We start from the raw sequence: 18,097 nt of genomic DNA on the forward strand, positions 1-18,097 counted from the left end.
TTACTTCAGTGTCTATATCATCACGGCTTACTTCGTAGTATATGCAATACCTGTGCAGCCAACAATTTTGAAGGAGAATTTCCTATCCTGTTAGTTTTGTGGTGTTATTGTTGTTGTTGCTAAGTGCCACTGAATCAGCTCCAACTTACAGCGACCCTGTATAGGGTTTCCGAGGAGTGGGTGGTGGATTTGAACCACTGACTTTGTGACCTGGTGCTTATCCTAGAGCGCTACACCAGGACTCTATCTGTTTTATACCTCCCTCCCAATACTGGCACAAGAGACACAAACTGACCTTACAAACTCAGCCAGCCTAAAAGAGGAACGTAACAATGTGGGGGGTTTAATGACTCAGAGCTCAAAAGGGCCGAGAGTCAACATAATTTTTCTAATTAACTTCTAAAGTGTACAGTAAAAATGATAAATTCAGACTTGAAACGAAAGCTTTCATTTTGTGGACTACTTTATCATCAGGCTGACATTAATGCATTACAAGGTGAAAGCAGACCTACACACTCAAGAGACAAACTCACCCTTCTTGCTTTGCTCTGATATTTAATGGCTTTTTTAGTTTCTTCTTTAGCATGTTCTACATAGTCTGCAGCATTCATGACGTTTTTTTCTATGTTGTTGATCATTTCACCCTTGAAATAAAAAGTTTCAAACTTAGGAGAAGTTTTCAAATGCTGTGCTGGAGTACCTGAAAAGCAGCATGGAAATGAGTGAAGTTTTGACACAAACACGAAGTGCATGTAACGGATGCTGATTAGCTTTACTGTCACACTTCCCGAGAGGTGAAAGGTGAGGCTCACTGTAAGTGTGCCAACATGCACTGAAAATCCAAGGAACTTTTTCAAAGGAACTCGGAGGGGGCCGGGCAGCGGTGATGGGATGATATGCTTTACTGTGCAAACAGCCTCTTAAAGATGAGCCCAGTGAGAGGAAGGGAGCTCGCTCTAGGGAAGCTCATCTTTTACTAGTCTGTACAAACATACAGTAGTATACAAGTGACGACTGTGGCTCTTTCTTTAAAGAATCAGTAAACTAAACATAGGATGCTATGTACGGCACTCAGTTAACTACATTACTAGGCAAAAATATGAAGGAAGATGACCCCAGTGAATCATTAGGGAGAAGACATGTTACCTGGTTTTCTGTCCACGGCAGACATACTCTGCAGCAGTGAATAGTAAAGCATTGAAGAGTGAAGAACAACCGACATGTCTATTCACAAACGTTAACTTATTGCTAAGTTACAAACACACATGTCTTTTGAATGAGATAAGCGGATTACACAGTCCTAGTACTTCTAACAGTGAACCGTGAAACAAAGCCAAGTATGCAGCGAGTTCTCTGACAGAGCCAGAAGGAACGCATTTGGTGTGGAGCAGTGAGAATGACGGTCTAAGATATGGCAAGCCCAGTCTCAAGTTCATAGCGTCTAGCTGGCTGCCTTCAGAATACTTCCTGAAAACTGAAAGCGGTGGCATCACACCACACTCGCCCATTTCTTACATCACAGATGGCAAGGGGGCCACCCCAAATTAGGAGCTGTTCCACCCCTGCTCCCCTGGAGCTGTTGGTTTCATCTAGCAAACTCATGGCACCTATGTTTGCACACATTCTAGGCTAAAGCTGCTCACAATAAACAATGCTCTGCTGGGGTTACGCAGAGACCGCCCTCGCCTACTGTCCACTGTCTGCCTCCACACTGAACATTGCAACAAAGTTTCTTGAGTTTTGGGACTGGACCCAAAACGATGACCTTTCCAGGTATACTGGAGTCAACCATTAGATGTCCCCCGTGCCCCTCATGGCAGACTTGGGCTTTGCATCGTTACCTGAGTCTCAACAAACATAGCCATGTCCATGAACATTTCATGCAGCTCCCGGATACTGGTCTCCAACTTCATGATATCTTTGTGACGGGACTCAATTTCATTAAGTGCTTGCCGTGTGATTTGTGAATCGGAAATAATCTTTGGAAGGCACAGATAAGAGACAGGAATGAAGCTAATTTGCTTTGGAAGATAAAGGCAAACATGAGCCACAGAGCGACGTGCGGCACTCACATCTGAGGTGAAAATGGAAGGGTTCCCACTTTCCAGCATCTCTTCCAGCTCATCGTCAGTGGTGGTCTTTCCAGCTGAAAGATGAACCAGGGAAACATCCATTCACAATGTTCTAAAACGAGGATTTCTTCAACCATAAATTCACAAGGAAAGTCTAATTGAGGTCTTAACATTTTCAAACAATGTTGCCCTATCCTTTCAAACACATTTTTTGAGGTAAATATTAATGATGAGGAAATTCAACCTAAGAGTAAGAATCGGGAAGAACCAGAAAATACTCATGAAAAACTTTATAGGGTTTTCATAAACCCCAAAGGATTAAACTGTGGTCAACTGATTGAACTGCATTCCATACCGGAAGCAAAAGTACTTACAGAAACACAAAGATATCCAGCACCAAACAAAATTCACAATGTTTGGCATCCCAAAATTATCAGGCACTAGAAGAATCAGAAAAAAACTAACCCCGAAGGAGGAGAAAAATCAACCAATCCAAACTGACAGAGAATACACGTAGCTGTTAGAAAGATCAGACAAGGGTTTAAAACAATTACAACTATACTCCTATCCTAAAGTTCAGTTAAGTATAGATATGGAAGATATATAAGAAAGACCCTGGGAAAAACCCAAGAGTAGGTTCTTAATTACGCCTCAAGCCAGGAACTGAACGCAACCCCATGGCCCAACTTCCAATCAAACAACAGGTTTATAAAGGGAACATCGACACAGGTGAAGGATACATTTCTTCGGACAACCATATGTGATGAAAAGGGCAGCATGTGCCCAGGGAGAAAGGTGAGAGAGCAGGAAGGGGCAGGAGACAAGGAAGAACAGAAGCCGGAAACACAAGGAAGTGGGAAGGCCGCTGCTCCTTGGTGGGATGGCAGTCAATGAGCACACCGAAATGGGTGTGAGCTGTCCAATAGAAAGCCGATCTGCTCTGTAAAGCTGCACCCGATGCACAACAAAAGGTTAAAAACAAACCAACCACATGACCCAACCATACAGAGTTCTGAAACAATTGGAAGCACATCCATGGGCTGTGGGGCCACTTCAGGCAGCCGCATGACCACGGGAAGATGGTCTCTGAAGAACATGGCTGCGAGAGCACTGTGAAAGGCCTGGGACTTGCCTGACCTTCACACTGACAAGTCACAGCTGAGACCCCCAAGCGGGGATCCAGCAAGCCTGACTGACCTCCACATTTGTGCAGATATGTAAGCCTTTTGCCTTTTGGTCCAGAGGAAGATGCTACTACAGAAACAGCCTGGGGAGGGTCGTCCAGAGCAAACAGGCCAGTCCCTACCCTGCTCACAAGATCGTAGAGGCCTGTGGGGAATTTTCTCCCAGCCCAGGGCAAGAGGGGATTGGGAACACAGGGGGAAACATGTGAAGGAGTAACGGCAAAACATTTTTCCAACATTGAATGTGGTTGTTGTTAAACCCTGTATAGGGTTTCCAGGGTGCAGCTAGTAGGTTTGAACCACCGACCTTGCAACTCAAACTGATTTTGCAGTCTAGCACATTATCCTGCAATGCCACACCAGGATTCCAATAGAACTCTAATAAAACCAGTGCCAGGAGTCAATGCCAACTCACAGCAACCCGACAGGACTGGTGGAACTGTCTCATAGGTTCTCCAGGACGATAAATCTTTACAGAAGCAGACTGCCCCATCTCTCTCCTCAGAGTGCTGGTGGATGGGCTCCAACTACTGACCTGCCATCTTTCAGTCAGGAGCCATCGGGCGCCTAACGCACTAAGAGTAACAGTGATTACCAGAGATTTAAAGTCCACTCACCTAGAATATGCTAAAAGTCCTAAGTAAACAATAGGTTGGGTTCAAGCACAGAGTAGGAAGACATGAGAGGTCTTCAGATTTTATAACACTGGTAAACACAAGAATGGAATTACTGGTTTTGAAGTTAATATACTTTGAGGTGACCTTAAAAAGTAAAAGTCTGTTTTCAGCTCAGGGAAAGTTTCCATTCACTCACTTATTTCCAGCTGACGCTGGATGCGCCCTTTGCTCCGCTCCCGAAACAGAGTCTGTGCCTCGTTAAATTCTGTCATGACTTCCACAAACTTCCGAGACAGCACTGAGTGCTAACAACACAGAGAAACCAGAACAGTGAGTACGTGGCGGTCCTGTCTTCTCCGGAAGACCACTGTGTTTCAGAAGCCCACACTGTCGCACGGCTCCTTCATGTGGCAACGCAGAACGGCAGCGGCCCTGTACCACCACCCACTTTTTCAGCATCAGCTCAGTTGAGTCTCACAATCACTGCGCACCCCGTTCTTGAGAAAGCCAAGACTCAGGAGCAGTGGCTCCAGGCTCTGCCAACACCAGGCCGCCCCTCTGTCAGGTAAAGGCGGGCTTTCCTTGGACCATGCTGCACCATAAACCAAACCCCGGGAGGCCCTAGGCACAGGAATGATTCGGATCACTCCTGCTCTTCAGAGTACAGCTCTGCTGAGAGCTGAACACAGGTTTTTTCTTCCTAATAAAGAGATGCAGTCTACAGGGACCTGGCCATCTGTTCCCTATGGGGCTGCCCCACTAAGTCACAGGGCATCACTAGGAGTTGGAAACCATTCGACAGCACACAAAAATAACACCAGTCTACAGGGACCTGGCCATCTGCTCCCTATGGGGCTGCCCCACTAAGTCACAGCGCATCACTAGGAGTTGGAAACCATTCGAGGACCCACAACATCAGTCTATAAACATTGTGTTCTTCTAATGTGTTAAGGAAGTGCAGATGCACGTGACTGCAGAGATGGACTCAGTATGCGTCCAAGACGCCTCCTCAGACACAAGGACTGCAGGTTACAGGGCGCTCAGCAGACCTGGGTCCGCCGTATCCGAAGGTCCACGGACGTCCGGTGGCCACTGTCATCCTGATCGAAACTCTGTTCAATAGCTAGAAACAAAGAGAAAAGAGTTACCTTTTCAGTTAAAAACAAGTTTTTCAGCCCAAAACTTACATTGCTTTTCTGTCTTCTCTTCAAACTACAGCTCTTCATAAAGTTAATGATCGATCAGGTGACCTTTTGAGATAATCCACTATCTATCCAGAGGAATGGTGGCAGTGGTGTGCCACAGTCGGTTCCGACTCACGATGACCCTGTAAAGGGTTTCCAAGGTGGTAAATCTTTACAGGAACATTAAGACTCATCTTTCTCCCAAGGAGCGCCTGGTGGCCTTGAACTGCTGACCTTGCGGTTAGCAGCCCAACACATAACTCACCACGATACCAGGACTCCTTCTGTGTATGTATACAGGAGGATAAGTCAAACAGATTGCTACAATGTCACAGGAAGCATTATTAAACAAACACAGTGAAATGTGAAGCTATTGTTTATCAACATATCCTCTGCCTAGGTCTGAAGGTGATGCTTCCAGCTCTTTAAGCCTGGGTTCTTCAACTGACTCCACACTCAAACGGCAGCTTTACATCTTCGAGGCACTCAAATCACACTCCTCTGAAAGACTGCTTCAGGTTTAGGAACAAAAGAAGTTGGAAAGGGCAAGATCGGCGTTGTGGGGCGGCTGGGGTAGAACTTTCAATGGAACTCTCCCAGGACAGTCCTTGCTGTCCTTGAAGAATGACGGACACATTGTCGTGATGAAAAAATATTCTTCAGCACAACTTTCCTGGTCTTTTTCTCACCAAAGCAGTTTTCAATTTTCCTAGAACTTCGTCTCCATAAGCCCCCAGAATCGTCCTGTGTCCTTTCAGAAATTTTATCACAATGGCCCGTTTGGAATCCCCAAACAGTTGCCATGGCATTCTGAGCTGACCTCTCGGCCTTGAATTGAAGCGGGTCAGCAGATCACCTCAGAAACCACTGTTTTGATTGGTCCTCTGCTTTGAAGGTCCCTTAAGAGGACTAAGAGAAGGGTACTCCTGAGCGAGCTTGTCTGCAGCTGTCCAGAAACATGTTTAAACACATTTTGTTTGTAATAAAACTGCGCACGAACTGGAACCCTAGTAGCAAAGCTTTTTGATGTATTTTCATTGGTATATCTACCTACAGAAGAACAGCAATGGAAAAACAGCCCATAAACGTCGTTTAAATGGTTACCACTTGGAGACAGAGAGACATAGAAGCTGGCACTCTCTAACCTTCTCTTATGCATTTGACTTTAGGACGATGTACACATTTGGCAAAACTAACATGCCACATTCAGTGTTTACAAAAGCAATCCCTCTGTAAACCTTCACCCAGTTCACCATAAAAAGTTTGAAAAATAAAAAATACAGCAATCCCTAAAACGCACAAATACACTGGGTCAAGGTGGCAGCATGGTCACACGGGGTAGGACTATCTATGCAAAGTGACTGTAAAACTCCGTCCTTCTGATTGTCTATCTCAAGGGGGCTATAGCTATAAAACACAAAGAACCACCACAACGGCAAAAATGACAAACTGCTCTTCCTGTGGTGGGTGCTGGCGTCAGTATTCCGACTCTGCTGTGTGTGTTCTCATATCAAAGCAAAAACCAAACCCACTGGCACTGAGGGGACTCTAACTTAGAGCGAGCCTGTATCTGGCTTCCGAGACTGTGAAGCTGTATGGGGGCAGACTCATCCTTCTCAGAGCAGTTGGTGGATTTGAACTGTTGACTTTTCTGTTGGCAGCCTGGTGCCTAATCTGTAGTGTCACCAGGGCTCTTTGTGTGCACTCTAAACCCAATGCCATCAAGTCGACTGAGACTCACAGCGACCGTAAACAGTTCTGAGGCTGTAAATCTTTACAGGAGCAACAAAGCAAATGGGCAGCTATGCGGTACCACTGACAGCCAGAGTGTGGGGCACAGCTGCAGAGGGATACAGGTAGAATCCTTTCAGGTGAAGCCAAATCATTAGTTCTTAGTTCGACTTGGGAATCTCAATAGGAATCCATGACTTGTCTTTTAAAAACACAATCCTCACTTTATCCACTGAAACAGCCTTGAAACTATGGTCCTACTGCTGAGTGCACAGCCAGCCGCACACGCCTCAGGCTCCTGACTCTGAGGTTCAGAGGGCCATGCTCTGGAAAGGGGAGCAAGGAACCCTGGTGGTGTGGTGGGCTGCCAACCCCAAGGCCAGCTGTATAAGTCCACCAGGCGTGGGAGAAACGTGAGGCTTTCTGGTTCCACAAAGATTTATAGCCTCGGAACAGGGTTGCTGAGTCGGAACCAACTCAATGCATACAGCCAGTCAACCTGAAAAGGAACCGAACTCTTGGAAGAAATGCTTGGTCACAGGTCTGGGCAGGAAAAGTACAACATAAGCTAGAACCATCTTGTCTGGCCAGGGAGCTGAAAGACCGTCAGAGACCGAGACAAGAGGGCTCAGATGTCACCCGGCACAGGCTCCTACAGGGCCCCAAGTGAGACAAGGGTAACGTGCAGGTCACATTATACTGGGATAGAGGAGGAGCAGGAGGTGTCTCGATGGTCATCTCTACTGGGTGCTGGGGAGACAGCATGTGACTGGAACATGGGAAAGGATCAGTGTCTGTGTCATCTTCCCAGCAGTCTGTGCCTCAGGGTGACAGAGGTGATGAGGGGACCACTTCAGCTCAAAGAAAGAAGGAATTACAGAAGTCGTGGGGCTCGCGGTTTACTACGCCTAGTGGACCTTGTGATGATCATCAACTGCTGATAAGACCACCAAACAGAACCAGGTGTTCTACCTCACCAGGCCCCTACGCTGACAGATGTCCTATCTTACCACGCCCCGTTCTATCAGATGGTCTATCTTACCTTGCCCCCTGCCCCACCAGATGTTCTAGCTTACCACAGTACCCTTCAAATGTTCTATGTTACCACACTCCCTGCTCTGCCAGATGTTCTATCTTAACCACACCCTAGAAGTGCAGCCAGAGTGCTCTTTAGAGGCCAAGATGGCCAAACTTCAGACATTGTGAGGAAGGACCAGTCACTGGAGAAAGATATCATGTTTGGTAAGCTGGAGGGTCAAAGAAAAAGAGGAAGACCCCCAGACAGATGGACTGGCCAAGTGGCAGCATCAATGGACTCAAACGTGGCAACCGTAGTGAGGTTGGCCCAGGACCGGGCAGTGTTTCATTCTGCTGTGCACTGAGGTCACTGTGGGTCAGTACCAACACGAGGGCACCTAACAACAACAACCACCCTGCCAGCTGTTCCCCCTGCTCCGCCAGATGCTCTGTCTTACCACATCCCCACTTCACCAGATGTTGTATTTCAACAACCACTCAACCCCCAACCCCCGCTCTACCAGTCTGTGTGACCACAGCAACACACATACCACCATCCCCACTTCATCGCCATGTCTGACCAAGGCTGGAGAAGGGAATTTGGAGGGCAGTGGATTCTGATCAAAGACACCAATCCATCAAGTGGCAAAAGCTCTGTGGGAATAATGAGCGGTTTCCTCAGCAAAAGAACATAGTGCAGGGAAGAAAGACTGAGGGAGAGTCTGATTTTAAAATCTTAAAAGGCAGCTCCACCAACCAGTGTGTGGGTCCTTTCTGGATCCCATCCCAAATGTATTTTTTAAAAAAAGCTCATGAAACCACTAGGGAAATGCAAACTGATTGTCTATTAATGAAAATATTGTAAGTTCATGGAAAAATGGAATTAAAATTTGAATCAACTGTATCTCTCAACATTGGTTCCATCAAGTTGAGACACCTTTGTGAGTCATGAGCCTGTCCCTAAAGAAGTGGACCTCCTGGGAATTTGACCATGTCAAGACACTCATTTTTACGTTATGAACTGAGGAAAAATGGATGCCTTTCAAAGGTTTTTACACTTAAGAACTAAAGAAGTCAGGAGGAAGCAACTCAGGGCAGTAAGGCAGACATCTCCTTATTTCCCTGGAAACTCTCACTGTCCTAACAGGGAAGGCCTCGCTGGTGAAGCATTCTGGGACATTTCTCAGCTAAAGCTTTGGCTAACTCTCTTAAAACACGTTCATAAAGCACATGCCAGCATTCTTTGGCCCTCTGCAAAGGCAGCAAGCACAACACCTTGACCATCCCAAAAAGCTGTCTCCAGGACCCTTGCTCTTGACTGGACGGCGTTTTCTCTGGCTGTACCACGTCCACCTCCTGGTAACCGTTGGTCTGATTGTGCTCTGTCTTTGGAATCGTACTGGTGGAGGCATGTTTCATCTCCTGCTACAAGTCTTCCAAGAAGCGTTTCAGGGTCTTGAGCCCACCTGTTTACAGTTTCCATTGGCAGCCCTGCTCCTGTCTGCCGCTGATGTGGACCCTGCAGTTTGGGCATCATTGAGAGGAGAGTCTGCTCAGCTTTCATTTTCAGTGGGAATTTACAGGCTGAATCACTGCGCTGTTGGCCCTTGTGTCTGCTGGTAATCTTCATTCCTCTTCAGTTAGGGTCCAAACAAAACAGTCTCTTCACAAACGAAGGTAGCTGGTCTGCCACTGCAGGCTTATGCTTACCACTGTCTCATACCCTTTTAAAACAAGGTATGGTGCTGTGGGTTAATGCGCTGCACTGCAAGGTCAATCTGAATTGCAAGATTGCTGGTTCAAGCTCATCAGCTGCTCCTCAGAAACCCTATATATGAGTCAGAACCAACTCGACGGCACTTAACAATATATCTATGGGTAAACTATTGATTTCTTTGGGATTTTGTCCCCATAAATTTTTGTTTTTTAATTTTTTTTAAGTTTTTATTGTGAATAGAGTGAAAGTTTACAGGGCAGAGATCATCATTTTTACATTCAACAAATCATACACCTTGTTTCATTACAATGATTATAATCTGCTCCATGTTCCATCAGATAACAGTATTTCTCTCAATTCGCTTTAGCTCTTTTTTTTGAACACTCAGGCATATATAATAATTTACACCACCAAAGGGCACCTTCTGCAAGTCTGCCTCCTGGCTGCCAGCTCTCAGTCCCTCTCTTCCCATGAATCTAGAGTCCTCAGCTGCTCCCTCGCTCCATGTTCCCATCTCTGCCTCCATCTTGGATGAGGTCTCACATTCTGCTTGTGCTCTTCTCCCTTGATGGTCCTAGGGCTGTTTGCTTATGGACTGTAAAATTAACTACTCCCCCGTTTTTGTTACAAAACTTCTACCTTTATCATTATGACAGTAGCAATTAGTCATGATAACAATTACTCACTGTTGAATCTTATCCCCCTCTCTTTTTACCACACCCATCTAGACAAGATGAAAACTACTCAGTGGGGACTCTTTCTTTCCCCCACACTCTGAAACTAAACTCCCTCTTGAAGCCTTGTAAGGCAGTCACTTCATGCCTTTATCACCCCTTCACTTTAGGTAGCCAGTGTCTAAGTTGCCCATCCCTGTCTACCCTGTATAATACAGAGAGGATAGGATTGATACTTGATGTGAAGACTCCTTCCCTCTCTGTTGGTATTTAGAGTTACTACCTCCATGAGTAGAGGTCAGGTTCATCAGATTGTAGCAATTTACCCTTGTTTCCTTTTTCAAAAATTGTTTTGTTTTTATCTTCCTCTAGTCGAGTTCTGATTATCGAGCCATCGAGGCTAGGTCAAATGGGTACTGTCTGCAAGTTTGGGTGTTCTTGTGCATCTCCCCTCACTTAATATCAGCTGGGTGCTTCACTCTCAGCTTTAGCCCTCTGTGGCTATGTCATTGTCCATGGGCTCAGGTGTCCCCAGGTCTCACCACACTTTGGACCAACCAGCCCTTCCTCTTCTCTCTCTCATCTCCAGATCAATGGGAGTCTATGGACCATGGTTGAACTCAGCCCATTTCTTCATTGCTGCCTTTTCCCCTCTTCCACTCACCAGTAGACCAATGTGGTTGTCAGCATGTCCCCATAAATTTTTCATGAAACATCAATGATTTCACCCTTCTTCCACACAAGCTTCACCAAAAATTTGATGTTTGTTTTTGTTTTAATTTTGACAGAATTCATGCTGCTCTGATAGTTGCTCTTTTCAAACTAATATCTTATCTTTCTTACTGGCGCAAACTAGATCCTGTTCAGGGAGATGGCAACCATGTCAATACGAGTTTATTTAGGTACCAAAAAATTTTGGAATTCAAGCATAGTTTTTTCATAATACGCATTTTCCATGAACTTTTTGAAGACCCCTTGTATTATCAATTAGGCATTACAGGAGCCACGGTTCTTAAAGCGGTTGGCCGTCAGCTTCTGTAAAGACTCGATCACCCTTGGAAACCCCGTGGGGCACGTGCAGTCTGTCCTGCAGAGTCACAATGAGTCAGATTTGACTTGATGGTAACAGGTACCTATCGTTCATCATGAATGCCTATGAGGATCCCCACTCCTGCACACACATACCACCTCGGAAACCCTATATATACGGTCACTATGTGTCGGAACTGACTCAACAGCACTTAGCCACAATGCTTACTAATAAAATAATAATATTAATTTCAATGACCTTTTTAAAGGAGCTCTGGTAGCGTAGTGGTTACAAATCGGGCTGTGAACTGCAAGGTCAGCAGTTCAAAACCACTAGCTGTTCCACAGGAGAAAAATGAGGCTTTCTGCTCCCATAAACATTTACAACCTTGGAAACCCTGTACAGAGTTGCTATGGGTCGGAACCAACTGCATGGCACGTCACCACCACCAATTGTAGTATGGTGACTACATTTTTTGGAAAACTAATCCACAGAAGAAGGAGGGGTGGACGCTGCACCCGGGCACTCTCTCGGCCTCTACATCTCTTTGGCCTTTGCCATAAACGGAGGCTGGCATTCCTGATTTCATACTCTTGTATAAACAAAGCACAGTGTGCTCTCCGACGATATCAAAACTGTAAAATCCCAGCGCTTCACTGCGAAAGCTGAACAACAAACATCATCAAACTGAATGGAATCGTACTTCAGGTTTTAAGGAACCCGCACTGAAAAAACTCGTGACCCATGGGAAAGCTTATTTCACTGGTTCAAACAGCTAAAATGCAGTCAATGTGTCAAAAGAAAATGCTACAGTATAAAGAGATTAGCAATTGATAAACAAGTGCTTTATCTTGTTGAATGTAAGTAAAATAGTGCTTTTCTCCCAAATTTAGGGATTAGCAATCAACCTGAAAACTGAATAACATACAGGCTTACTGTTCTAAGCACACATAAATCATCCGGTTTAAAGCGGTCACAATCAGAAGTGCGGAAAATAACAAAGAATGAAGTTAAAACGGAACAAACAAGAGCTTGCCCTGCCCCCATCAGCAATAATGAAACATAACGCAGACTTCACACTTACACTGTAACTTGGCTCGGATTTTATTAGCAGTTTTCTTGATTTCTTTATTTAGATCCTCAAGCTCTTCTTTAATTTCTTTAGAAACAAAAACAAAAAATAAATATAAGGCGTAAGTAGTGGCATCCAACACACACAGAGCAGCGAGGTTAAAGGAGACAGGAATCCGCTTGGTAAACATGTGTTTTCCTCTCTTGCTTCTCCAGTGGTTCTGCAGGGAGGCCCAAAGTCAATGGGGCCTCCGGAGATGAGTGCGCTCCATGCCGCTCACCTATGAGGGAGGGGCATCCTGCTGGTTGGGGGTGGGGGTCACCTCCCATCCACCCACAGTGTCACTAAGGGCACAGTGGACAGACACCATAGCCAGTGCCCAGGTTGGGACAGGAAAACAGAGCTCCTACCATCAGGACCTCTCCCTCTGAGTGTGTGGGAGATTGGTCATAGTCCATGTGCCCCAGTGTCTGCATACCGACTGACGCAGAACATGGCATCTCCATGGTCGGGTGCGAGCAGAAGACCTCTGGTTGAATCGACAGTGCCGCAAATTAGGGCAGTGCCTAAGGGAGCAGGCCACAGGACCTGACTCATTCCACAGAAGGACAGCTAGACACCATGTGTTCACACACTGCCAGGAGCTGTCTACTGTTATAGGCAGCAGTATCTTCCCTCGAGCCCGATCACTCTAGAACCCAGGAGACAGAGAAACCTTTCTCCTACATCCAGAACCCACAAGACAGACGAACACTCACCCTGTGTCCAGAACCCACAAGGCAGAACCATTCACCCAGCTAACCCATACCAAAAGATTCATGCGGCTGGACAATTCAGCTTTTTGTCCGTGGTTTTCCTTCCCTTGGTTTCTATCTACCTTGACACAAGCCAGTAGACTAAGTCTACGGAGAGGATGCCAGTGCCCCACCTTGGTCTCACTGGGATTATCTCCAGAAAGCCTGCAGCTTCTATTCTTCCAGAGTAAGGAAACACTTCCTTACCCAGAAGCCCCTGCACCTGGTTAAGTTAATGTCCTTCTCTTATAAGGTACGTTCCATAGATGTTCGGCTCTGCATACTCCATACTGTCATGGATTGAACCATGCCCCCAAAATATGTGTCAACTTGGCTAGACCGTGATTCTCAGTGGGCTGGCATTATGAGAAGATGTGATCCCCCATGACACAATTCGGTACCATCAGTCAATCAGCTGAAAAAAGCTTAGGGTGGGCTGTAATCCCTGACTGAGGTTAACAGCCCTGAGCCCAGGTAATGGGGGTTTCCCTGGGCGTGGCTTGCATCACTTACGTCACGAGAAGGAGAGAGAAGGGAGCAGACATGGAGGGGCCTCAGTATCATCAAGAAAGAAGAGTATGCCATTTGCACCCAGGGTCCCTGCACTAAGAACCTGCTGGACTCGGGGGAAAACTGCTCCCAAGATACATGGAGATCTGCAAGGAACACCAGGCCCAATGATGTTAAAAAGAGGCAAGCACCATCCCCCCAGAGCCAACAAAGAGCGAGCCTTCCCTAGAGCTGGCCCCTGAATTCGGACGCCGCGCCTCCTAATCCATGAGAGAACTCATTTCTACGGTAGCAGTACCAGGGAAGGAAGACACCCGTATCAGAGTCTTGACCTCAGCTCTCCACTGGCTGTAACAAGTCCCATTCTCTAACCCCGTCTCATGTCACCTGGCCCCTGAGCATGTAGCCCTGTCAGTTCCGTGGAGCTGCAGCCATGACACAAAGCTCCCTGGCTGGACACACGGCCTCAGTCCACCCTGCCAAGTCAGAATGCCAGGGCTGCATGGCTCTCGTACCGTGTACTCACAAGCTTCACAGTAAATCGCACAGCACTGAGGATGGAGAGGATGGGTTGCAGAAACACACACACAGAGACACTGCTGTTTCTGGACAAATACTTACTTCCTTCTGGGTTTGGTGCAGAGAGGATGATGCTATGGTTCTTTTTGACCTCTTCCACAAACTGAGCGATTTTAGCTATGCTGCTTCTGATCTCCTCAACCTGGAAGAGCCAGAAAAGGTCATCAGCGAAATCAACCTTGCTACATTGTGCTTCATCGCCTCAAAAGGGAAGGGGCAGGAGGGAGGCAAACGAAAATCACAGGAACATGCACAGTCCTGCCCTGCCTCACACCGGAAATGACGTCACTGAAGAGACAGACTTGCACCATCCTATACTACGTACTTTCGTGACTAAGGCAACATCAACCAATCTGACCAGTAAAGCCTACCAGCAAACCCACTGCTGACACATTGATTCCAACTCATAGTGACCTTACAGACCAGCGGAGAACTGCCCCAGAGGGTTTCCAAGGCCGCAATCTTTATGGGCGCAGACAGCCATGTCTGTCCTCTACAGCACAGCTAAGGGATCTGACCCCAGGACTTTCACTTAGCAGCTCAACACCTAACCCAGTGCGCCACCAGGTGCCTTCAAACCCAACCTATTTATGCCATGGTGGTGGTGGCTATGTGCCGTGGAGTCGGTTCCGACACATAATGACCCCATACAGGGTTTCCAAGGCTGTAAATCTTTACAGGGCAGAAAGCCTCGTCTTGGTCCCGGGGAACAGCTGGTAGTTTTGAACTTGCATAAACGTTTTCAATTAATACCCAACCAGGCACAAACTATTACGAGGTCATACTGTCCAGTGTCCATAGCCATGGCACACACATCGGCTACAGTGCTGCCTGCTAACAACAGGGCGGTCCTCTATCCTGCAGGGCCTCCATGAGTCAGAATAAACTCAACTGCAAGGGATTTGTGAGCATGTTGACAGTAGTATTTCCATGAGAGAGGCCCACAGGGTCAAGTGTCCACATTCGCTATCTCTGACCAGTGAGAGTCTCAAGTAGCCAAGGTTTGCTTCAAAGCGTAATTACACATTGGCAAGATTTGCCAGGTTCATTGTGTTCTCTCCTTAGAAAGCTTATGGTCACTTTAAAATGGCCCCCAACTACATCTGCTTCCTAATTCCCTGGACCTGTGATTGGTACCTTGGATGCCAAAGGAACTTTGCAGTATGATCCAATTACAGATCTTGAGATAGAGAGGATCTTCAATTACCCAGGTGGGCCACAAGCGACCATAGACAAGGCAGGAGAAGTGGGGAGGGAGGCCTGGGGAAACATGGAGGCAACTGGCCACACGAAGCAAGACGTTACCACTGGCTCTGAAGATGGAAGAAGGGGCCTCGTGCCTAGCAGTGTGGGCGGCCCCGTAAAGTATGGTGCCTCTAGAAGGAAGCAGCCCTATAGACACCTAGATTCGGCCACTGAGACCCGTGTCAGACTTCTGACCCCCAGAGCTGTGTGTGACCTCACACGCCACCACGTTTCCCATCGTTTGTTATAGCGGAAAGAGGACACAGCACCATAAATGCTTTCAGGAAAAATTATTCTTTTTCCAAAACAGAAATAAACTAGTAAACACAGAGACCGTTTTCTACAAATCTGAAAATGGAACGTCCTCCTGGACAGATGACAGTCAAAGTTTCCTATCTACTTCTGTGTCTAATGTGGGGCCCGGCCACACCCTCCACCATACGTTCATAAGAGGATGAGCATGAAACAGGACACACCGTCGGCCTTTGAGCAGCTCAGGTTGGAAGTACGTGGGCCCACTTATATGCAGATTGCTTTTTCCACGGTTATTACATCGAGCATCCACTGAAAATGCACACACAGCTCAAACCCGTGTTGGTCAAGACTGGACTGTAGTTCTGACCAGACGGAACCCTTGGAAGGGCCTCAGTCCTGGGGAGCCCCGGTCAGAGCTCCTAAGATGTTTCGTGAAGCCCACAGCATGGCAGAGTCTCCCGGGAACGTCTGCTGTTTCCACAACAGTGAAGAGGCACTCCGTACTGTTCAGTCTGCGGGATCACAACCTCCCTCACCTGTTACATGTCATGTGAGCATCCTGTCAACAGAGCACCTTAAAAACAAGCCCTGGGTCTTTTCTAAACCTTTGCCATTTTACAATGAAGGCTTACACCCAAGTAATGAGACATTCAGCATTAAGGATGCAGATGGTCATTTCCATCTGCCATCTTTAAGTGACCATGTCCAAAGCAAATTCCCTGGTGCACGTATATCAAAAAAAAGCAGGACAAAAGACGAGGTCATGTTTGAGGGGCTCTGGCAGCAAAAGCCCCACCAGCTCAGCCCGGCAGGGATGCCCCAATGTGACAATGGTGCCAGCCCCTGCCTGCGCCTGTGATCTCCACGACACAGGCTCTCCTCTTTTCATTATGATCATCTTCACAAAAAGGCAACCTCCTAGACCCGTGGGCTTGCGCACATTCGAAGGCACACTTCAGGTCTAAAGGTCACTGTCTAGAAATGAGTTGTGTCAGCAAACCTCCATTGCTTCTCCCTTTGTCCAAGAAGTCACTCCATAGCAACCGACTGTAAAGTCAATTCAATTTTTAACAAATGGAAACCTGACCTTATGCTACGGTTCAAATGGATTCAATCACGCTCCAACCTTCCTAACACAAGTGGTCTGCTTTCCTATGTAGCCCCTGAACTCCAATGTTGTCATTGGGGGTCGTCAAGTCAAGGTGATCCCACCTCATAACGATCCCATGGGACCGGGCAGAGTTGCTCCGTTGGGTTTTCTTGGCTGTCGTCTTTATGGGCACAAATGCCAAGTCTTTCTACTCTGGAGCCACTGTCTGAGTTCAGACCTCCAACCTTGTGGTTAGCAGCTGAGCACCGAACCGTCTGCGCCCTGAGTGCTCCGTACATACCAACAGCAAAGATGCGTTAGTACTAGATCAGCAAAGACCTCAGTTCAATGTCCTTCAGGAAATTACCGTACATAAATGTTGTATTAAATATAACAACAATTAATGCTAGGAGATCTTTAAAACAAGAAATGTATCTTTATATATATAAAAAATGGGTACAGAAGAACTAAGCATCCAGGTAAAGATGGCACAGTGCATAAAAACAGTGAGGAGACAATTTAAAAATGTCTCATTTCCAAGTAGTACAATCAGAAAATCCAGTATTTAGCTCTTGTATTGATTAAATTCTTGAACTGAACAATTTAATCTCATGATTTTTCCACTGTGATAAATATTTTCAATATGGTAACAAGACTGACACTAAGTACTCAATAAATCCTGGTTGAGATCTGGAAAACTGATATCATTTCATCTATTTCTGCTAACATATTACGAATGTTTAAATCCATATACTAACAGACCCAACTGGACTCTCCGTCCAAATCTAAGCACTGAAACTATTATCCTTTAGACTCACCGTAAACAAAACCAAGCCTGAAAACAAAGTTTTCATCATTGAAAATACATTATGTAGATACTTTTATTTGTTCAGTTTCTGTTCTGTATCTCAACCTCAAAAAAGGAGAAATTATGTAAAATGTCATCAAACATAAGACTGTGAACATACTGCAAGCGATGGGCAGCCTGGGGAGGGGGGGAAGGTTTCCAGTGAAGTCCGAGAGAACACACCAGGTTCAAGGTCAGATCCTCACCTAAGCACCAGCCAGGCTAATGAGCGGCCAGCTGTTTACTACTATTGTAAACAAGGTATCACAACTGGGTGGCTTTAATCAACACATTGATACTCTCTGTTTCAGTGGCTGGAAGCACAAATTCAGAGCACCAGTTCTAAGAGGAGGCTTTCTTGTCAGCTGGGGGAAGGAGAGGCTTTCTTGTCAGCTGGGGGAAGGAGAGGCTTTCTTGTCAGCTGGGGGAAGGGGCTTTTCAACATCTTCCCCTGGGTCTAGGAGGTTCTCAGCACAGGG

The 18,097-nt window shown here is 46.4% G+C and overlaps 1 protein-coding gene across 1 annotated transcript in view; it reads right to left on the bottom strand.

Moving 5' to 3' along the window:
• The window catches only part of STX2 (syntaxin 2), a 43,134-nt gene that overhangs the window by 2,021 nt on the left and 23,016 nt on the right, over positions 1–18,097 (bottom strand). The window contains exons 4-10 of the mRNA XM_006874080.1: positions 14,224–14,323; positions 12,311–12,385; positions 4,923–4,996; positions 4,070–4,178; positions 2,073–2,146; positions 1,842–1,979; positions 534–644 (exon numbers count right to left, since the gene is read on the bottom strand). Of these exons, the coding sequence (XP_006874142.1) occupies positions 534–644; positions 1,842–1,979; positions 2,073–2,146; positions 4,070–4,178; positions 4,923–4,996; positions 12,311–12,385; positions 14,224–14,323 (681 nt within the window). The remainder of the gene's footprint in view (positions 1–533; positions 645–1,841; positions 1,980–2,072; positions 2,147–4,069; positions 4,179–4,922; positions 4,997–12,310; positions 12,386–14,223; positions 14,324–18,097) is intronic.

Source organism: Chrysochloris asiatica, unplaced genomic scaffold (genome assembly GCF_000296735.1).
Source record: "Chrysochloris asiatica unplaced genomic scaffold, ChrAsi1.0 scaffold00261, whole genome shotgun sequence".
NCBI lineage: Eukaryota > Metazoa > Chordata > Mammalia > Afrosoricida > Chrysochloridae > Chrysochloris > Chrysochloris asiatica.